General features: G+C 36.9%; 1 protein-coding gene across 1 annotated transcript; it reads left to right on the top strand.

Annotated features, from left to right (window-relative positions):
• The first annotated feature begins 4,260 nt into the window (after positions 1-4,260).
• LOC139856924 (putative pectinesterase/pectinesterase inhibitor 24) lies at positions 4,261-6,336 on the top strand. Its single transcript, XM_071845636.1, has 2 exons — positions 4,261-5,242; positions 5,660-6,336. Exons 1-2 carry the CDS (start codon positions 4,261-4,263, stop codon positions 6,334-6,336), a joined length of 1,659 nt encoding a protein of 552 aa, XP_071701737.1.
• Positions 6,337-8,299: the final 1,963 nt, after the last annotated feature.

Here is an 8,299-nt window from a genome sequence, read left to right as displayed (position 1 = left end):
ATTATCGGGCATGTGACATTTGTTAAGAGTTTAAAGATGTTCAGAGAGAAATTTTTATCGAATTTTAAAAATTTCTTTTTTATTAAATACTGGTATGTTATCAAATACGGACCTATGTGCATCAAAGAGAGTATGATTTTAAATCTATTTTGTTGGTTATCAACGTTTAATGATGAAGTTGCACATGTTAAACACGGTAACTTCAAACTTGATCCCCATGATGAGAAATTTCTAGACGAGTTATATATGCCGGAAGTGAAAAGTGTCATTGACGCATCTTAGAGGTTTGTATAGTGACCTATGCAAAATATATTATAAAACTTCAATTTTTTTTTAAAAAACTTTAACGCGTATGTTTTTTTTTTTAAAATATGTAGATTGTATTGAGACTGATACTGGGATTAAATGGTTCAAATAGGGTGTGGGTTCAGCCTTTGGCTCTAAAGTTAGGACATACGTCTCCAATTTTTGAGACTAGTGAGTGATACCATATCAGAGGACTGCAACAACCTCGACAGATAAAAGTCTTCGAGTTATGGACATGGAATCATGAACTGTTTTTTGATGTATTATTAGGTTGCATGTATAAACAACTCCAAGTATCTCATGAACAGTGTGACAGTTGGGCCCGCCTACACGACCATGATTGTGTCAATAGAAAAGAGGAAGTATGAAAGGAATCAAAAAGAGGGTGCGGGACTTCGAAGGACATATAAACTTGAATTCGTGAGCTAGTGAACCAACATTGTGAAAAGGGGAAGGGAATGTTTTACACCTCTCATGTGGTTCACCAATAATATTTATCATCATAGAATTAAAGTTTTCGAGAACTACCCTCATCTAATCCCCAAGTTTTGTTATGCTGAGGAGGAGCTGAGATCTGTATTTCCAAACTTGCTACATCGGAGTCGGAGGTGTGCTGAAAGAGATACACGTCAGGATTAAAAACGTATTATATTATGCTTCTTAGAGAATTGGAACTTGAGTTTGTGTGTTACTTTTTCTTGCAAACAAATACTTGAAGTTGAGAAGTAAAGTTAAGTCTTTGTCTGTTTTTCTACCTTCCACTTCCATTTTATTATATTACATATATCTAGAATTAACATTGACTGTTTTATTTTGTTTGATGAACTCCACTAACTATAGTGAGGTGATGAATCCTTCCTACAATCAAGTCAAAGGTCAGTGGGTGTCAGACATTAAAACTGCTGCACAAGCTTTACTTAGTGAGGAGTCTGAAAATTCAATGGTTGACATAATCCTTAGGCAACATGCATCAGAGCAGTAGGTGTTCTAACTCAGTGAAGTGGCAGGTGGTCTTATTGGTTGCAATTTTATGTCCTACTTTTGGCTTGTTTATGAATGGTTATGATGATATGACTATCATCATAGTGACACATCAGTTAGTGAATATGCTGCTATTGTTAGAATGCATCCACAATATGGTAATTGATAGTTATTGCATGTCTTGGAGAGTTTTGTTATTAGATTGAATTGTTAGGGAAAATGGATATTAGAGCCTATATTAACAAGAGCAGATTTTGGTCGACTATTATTGGTTAGATTGGTTTATCAACTTCCCCCCCCCCCCCCCCCCCCCCCTATTTCCCGCCCTTTTTGATGATTTAAAAACCACACTTATAGTATATCTTCACTCAAACACGTCACTTATTCTATTTTCGTTCGATTTAGATATCCATTTTGGTGGCCAATGGCGGGGAGATGCAGAGGTCGCCAATTAAATTGGGAAGGGAAGAGTAAGTTTAATCTCATGCCGGAAAGGGATATAATGTGTTTTCTTCATTTCATTATAAGCAATTAAAGGCATAAGTATATAAAGACTACAAATGGGCTAAGTCCTACAATTATAATAAATGAAATGGTCTTTGTTTGGAATTATGGATCCTGACCAAAACGAAACAAGTGATTAATCACAGTTACTAACTCACAACAACAAACGGATGCATAAGCCATGATAAATAAAACATAAACGACATAAATATAAACAAAACATAAACGATATACGAATTTAATACGGCCAAACAAATAAAAATAAAAAAAATTTAGTCCGCGGATGTAAATCAAGAATTTTCATTAGTATTTTCGTGTACACAGTTACAAGAGGCTAGAGTTACAATATATAGAAAAATAAATAAAAGGAAACAAAATCCTAAAACTTGTTTGCCATGCTGAAACTCGTGTTTCTCTCAGTTAACAATTAAACGAATCTATACAGATTTTCAAATCACAAAACAACTCCTCGACTCATAAATTACGCTTCAAACAAACACATCCAAAACAAACCCCCGATTAGCTGACTAGAACTCCTTTTGATACTACCAGATGAAAAACCCGAATCACTCTGCACTTCCACCACTTCACCACAGGAAAGAAGTCTTTCGACATCATAAAGCACCGCTAAGCAATAATCCAATCTTTAGTTACTAGCTTCAATTATATTGGTTTCTGCACAACCATCTTCTTACACTAAAATATACATTGAAGTGTGTGAGACTTTAGTCACATGATACTTTCAGGAGACAACACCGCCTCACTCATCGCTCCAGCCATGTTCGATCCTGCCACCAACATGTCAATGATCATCCGTACACAAATTTTGCCTATCTATGATTTTTTTCCCCAACAATCAGAGAATCCTGACAAACGATTGGTAGACTAGTCATCAAGGCTTCCAGTGAGAAGGCATTCACAACCTTAAAATTTACACCTTTCAACTTTTTGCTTTTACGGTAGTACATTGACCTATCCTCATAGCTATGAATTTCACGAACACATCTTCACATTTCGAGCACGTTACCACTGTACGAGTAAGAAGTAAATCGCGGCTACTCGAGAAGAGTCTAGTTCATATCACCGGTTAGTTGCAAATTTATTTTCCATTGAAGAGTAAAACAAGCACGCGAGTCCCTAGTTTTATCCGAAATCAACGCACTAATTCTTTGAGAACTAGAGACCCGTGTGGCATAAATGTCTGCATAACTCCCACCAGCCGTCCAACTCTCACTAGTCCGATACTTCCGTCGGTTACCAAACTTGTACCGAGTTCCCGACACACTCGACAATATCCAGGATGCTCAAGTTCCGGAACTTAAAAAGATACATTCCTACTATCACCAAAGATTCCTAATTGGTCACCTCGAAGATCCACCAGATTTGATGAACTAACTATCAACCAAAACTCTAGAACTAGTCGAATGCTTTCTATTTGTCGAATGCTTTCTATTTGAATCCTTTCTCATTCCTGGAACCCACCCGCATATTCCAAACCCTGAAATATCTGACCAAACACTTCGCGTTTCGCGAGGTCAACATTCCAAAACTTGTTGGCTAAGCTGACCCCCGTGTTTCACGAACACTTCGTGGTTCACTAGATCATTCATAATCTGGACTTATCCCACGATGCGACTTCTCGCATTTGGCAACTCCTTTTTATGTTCCACAAGGTATTCCTGCTTCAAGCCGTTTTCAATCTTGTTCAATCTCCATACTCAACATGCCTGATATAGAAGCTAAACCACAGCCCATATAAAATCCAATCAGCTAACGCAATGTACTATATACACGAAATACAAAGATAAACTTCAAGAAATACCAGTTTATCTCACGGTCAAGCAAACCCTTAGAATAATTAGTTATTTTTACAATTACAATTGAATAATCTTTTAAAAGTAAATATGATACTGATATTAAATATGATATTAATATTAATAGTAACACTAATGTTAGTATTTACACTATATTTCAGTTAACCTACAATGACACCCAACTGTCTTTGAGCTTAAGAACGAATTAAAGGTTGCACTGGTTGTCATCTGCCAACATGGATCGAATTGACCTCTTCTGTTGCATGGTATGATGTAAGCCAACTTGAGTCAACTCAAGTTCCTTCATTTATTATATAATAGGTTTTTAGTAAAAAGAAAACGCAAATTATAAGTACAAATTTTTTTATAATGGTTATATATTTTCTATTTAATTCTTTATAATATATACGGAGTACAATATATTATTGTTTCTTCTTTGAATTGGTTAGAACCCATACTGATATATCTTCATGAGAACCACTCAGCCAGTTGATATTTCCTTGGTTAAAACCACAACCCAAATTGCCCCTCGCACGTATATCACTACTTTCTTCACCTTTTTAACATTAACAACCCCTTTATATAAACCCAAAATGTTCAACATTTACACATCAACTTTTTCAACAATTAACAACACAAAAACTCAATCACAACTATGTCTTACTCGAATTCGTATGGAAAAGCTGATGATGCATATCAAATACGACTCGATGCACAAAGAAGAACACGAAAAAGAATTGCTATCATTAGCATATCATCAGTCGTTCTTGTTCTTATCGTAGTCTCGGCTGTTGTAGGAGCAACACAGAGCAACAATCACAACCATAATGATAATAATCAATCACAATATCAGTCAGCATTGACTTCGGTCAAAGCTGTTTGTGATACTACATTGTATCCGAATACATGTTACACGTCTCTTTCACCTCTTGTCAATTCGACACATATTCAGCCTGATGAGTTACTTAAATTCGCTATTGTAGTTGCAATAAACGAGCTAACGAAAGTGTCAACCCATGTGGATCTCAAAAACTGCAGTGAATTATTAGATCTTGCACTTGATCATTTGAATGACACATTGTCATCAACAAGTAATGTTGATTTGAAATCATTAGGTTCTCTTTTTGATGATCTGATGACATGGCTAAGTACAGCTGGCACGTTCCAACAAACGTGCATCGATAGTGTTGGTGAAAAAGTTTCACCTTTACTAAAAACATCAACCGAGTTAACAAGTAACAGTCTTGCAATCGTCAAGAGGTTTTCAAGTGTTGCAAGTTCTTATAATCAAAAAAGAAGATTGTTGAGCGTATCAGGAACCGATGAAATGCCTGAATGGTTATCGAGTAAGGACAGTAAGCTTCTGCAGTTACCGGCTGGAATTAAAGCAGATGCAGTGGTGGCTAAGGATGGAAGTGGCAAATACAAGATAATTTCTGATGCTTTAAAGGCGGTTCCTAAAAAGAGCAAGAAACGATTTGTGATTTACGTCAAGAAAGGAGTTTATAATGAGAATGTGCAGATTGAAAAATCCATGACGAATGTTATGATCATTGGTGATGGTATGGAATCAACGATCGTGTCAGCTTCTTTAAACGTTGTCGATGGGACTCCAACTTTTCAGTCAGCAACTTTCGGTAAGTTTTTTTTTTTTTTTTTTTTTTTTTTTTTTTTTTTTTTTTTTTAAAAACCCTAGGCGCCTATAACTTATCCCTTCATCTATATATAAACCATCCCAAGATAGCTTTGTGGTCATTGTCTTGATATCCTCACAAGAGGTGTATCTTGCGGTGGCTAGGGAAAAGGTTCAAAAATGGTCACGCGATTACCTGACTGCATATGTCTGAATGAAAATACTCCCCTTCTCTGGGTAGCCTAAAAAGAGAATTTTATCCTTTTAGCCGTTTTAGACATATTATACTATATACATCGTTTCCGATGAAACATGTCCAGTTGAATGCACAACACGGATCCCTTACGGCTCACACTGCTATTCCAACCGCTTTCTCTTAACAGTTACAAATCAATTTCTCACATTTTTTTTGTTAATGCAGCCGTGTTTGGCCAAGGGTTCATAGCACGCGATATTGGATTCCGCAACACTGCTGGTGCAGCAAAGCATCAAGCCGTAGCACTAATGTCCAACTCAGACCAATCGATATTCTACCGTTGTCGCATTGATGCTTTCCAAGACAGTCTTTACTGTCATTCGAACCGTCAGTTTTATAGAGAATGCAACATCTACGGTACAGTTGATTTCATTTTCGGTAATTCGGCTGCTATTTTCCAAAATTGTAACATACTTCCTAGACGACCAATGACCGGCCAACAAGTCACCATCACAGCACAAGGAAAATTTGATCCTAATCAAAACACTGGTATTTCAATTCAAAATTGCAACATTTCGCCATTCGGAAACTTGAGCGATATTCAGTCATATTTGGGGCGTCCGTGGAAGAATTATTCGACGACAGTTTATGTTAACAATGACATGGGAGGATTTATTAGTCCAAAGGGATGGCTTCCATGGATCGGTACAACGGCTCCCAGCACAATTTTCTATGCAGAATACGGTAACTACGGTGCAAGTGCATCAACAAAGAATAGAGTAAAATGGAAAGGACTTTATTTCCTGAACAGTAAGCAAGCGGGTAAGTTTACTGTTTCGCCTTTTATTCAAGGGGATAAATGGATTAAAGCTGCTGGTGTTCCTTACAAATCCGGACTTTGATTGGCAACTTGTTGAACCTTGAACTGATATTTTGAAGTGTATTATGATACATTTTTTTGATTCCATTTGTTATTCACATTCATTTTGTAAGTGATCATATGTTTGTTTTAATTTTTATAATGTGTAATTAACACATAACAAATTCAATATACAACTCAATGGTGATTATTGGTCACTGTAACATGTTTATGTTTTAGTATGCTGATAGGCACATAGCTTGAATATTAACAAAAGTGTAAATAACCTACTGAGATCTGCAGTTAGAGTCCGTTCCTGGTGCTCTCCGAGCATCTCAACCGTTATCCTTAAAGTCTTCTCCTGCTGCAATTGTAGCTCCTCCATCCTAGTCAGCATTTCTAATATGCTCTTCCTTACCCCTTCTTCGGTTTTTTGTTCTTCTTCTTCATCTGACTTAGAAAAAACATTTGCTTTGAAATAGTGCCTATAATTAATGAAAACCCTCGTGTCAAAGGTTGCCTTATTGATCCCATCATCAAATTCCAGCCTCAAGTGATGGGCTATTAAGGTGACGAGATGCCCCCCACATATACTTTGACCCCAGCGGCTAAATGTTTCAAATAGTAAGCCACACAATAAGGAATGTTGACATGAGTAGTTTTGGACCGTATTTGTTCCAGGTACCACAGGTCAGACAAAGTTACTCTGTCCGTGTCCTCCGTACGATGGAAAATATTAAGGGTCAGAAACATGTGGATCAAACGAAAGCGAACATCATCCACTGATAAATACGAGACATCACCGGGGGACCAACAACTCACCGAGCTAAACTCTTCCCATACTTTATTTGCGTTAAATTCCTCATTATTATTCATCGCTGAAACCCGAGCACCCGACCAGATGTAATCGTTAAAGTGCGGCTCGTCCATCTGTTTCTGTGAGTAGATGTCTAAGCACCTTGTAAAATCCTCCAAAGACATCTGGTGGGGCCTACCCCCAATCTAAATCTCATGAACTCCTTATCCTTTATGCCTTTCGGCTCTTCTTTCAAAAAAATAGGTGGAATGGAACTCCCAGCAAAGTTCCTGATAAATAGGATGACACATACGAAGCAAATCTTCCCATTCTTGATAGTAATAAGTTTTTTTCCCGTACGTGTATTGTTATCTTAATGTGTCCTTTACAGTCACATCCAGCCCAACTTCATTCAAAGGATCCCAGTCCACGAGCGGGTTCGCAACAAATGGTTTGTTAATAAGCCCAACTAACCTCTTACAATATTGTTTATACTTGGGTAAATCGGAGTCAAACCCCAATTGGGAGAGAATGTATTTGGGAATCCTTGGATCATATCGGCAATGCTTTCTTTAGATTTGTTGCATAATTGTCGCTTCTCGCAATTCTGCAACCAATCGGTGGATATCCAATTAAACCAATTACATCATGTAATCAGTCCCGAAATGTACGTAACTAGTGTTGGAATCAATAGCTCATGAATGAACTTACAGAAAGGAAGTAAGAATACGTTATTGATTAAACAGTTTTGAATTTTTTATACGCTATTTATATGAAGAAAAACTGGGAACCCAAAAGAAAGAAGCATATATAGCACAAGTAACATGCCAGTATCGTCTGTAACAGATAATTACACGATTTAACCGAAAATGTACAAACCCTAATTTCTCAAATGGTGAACAATTCGCAGCTAACACATGGAAACTATGGAATAAAGAAGATGAAGAACAGTTATCAATGATATGATCGCTTAATCAAACAAGAACAAAAACAAAACACCCCGACACTTACAACTTGCAAAATGGGAATTAATCATCACAAAAAAAAATCATGTAATACAAAAGTTGTGAAGTAAGTGAGTGATAATGTGTACCTTATGCCTCTTAGGCGGCATGTTTAATTAGGATAAAATACGCTGATTCGGATGGAATACGTGAGCTTTGGTGTAATATGTGTGTTCCGGCCGTAATAAGGTTAATCGAGAAAAGAG

Source organism: Rutidosis leptorrhynchoides, chromosome 7 (assembly GCF_046630445.1).
Source record: "Rutidosis leptorrhynchoides isolate AG116_Rl617_1_P2 chromosome 7, CSIRO_AGI_Rlap_v1, whole genome shotgun sequence".
In the NCBI taxonomy this organism is placed as follows: domain Eukaryota; kingdom Viridiplantae; phylum Streptophyta; class Magnoliopsida; order Asterales; family Asteraceae; genus Rutidosis; species Rutidosis leptorrhynchoides.
Note: the sequence above shows the minus strand (reverse complement) of the source record. Positions and strands in the feature narration are given on the sequence as shown.

What these genes read in the sequence shown, in the direction of transcription:
- LOC139856924 (XM_071845636.1), top strand. Translation starts at nt 4,261, where the DNA reads ATGTCTTACTCGAATTCGTATGGAAAAGCTGATGATGCATATCAAATA. An exon ending in TTTTCAGTCAGCAACTTTCG is followed by an intron (nt 5,243 to 5,659) that starts GTAAGTTTTTTT and finishes TTGTTAATGCAG; the next exon opens with CCGTGTTTGGCCAAGGGTTC.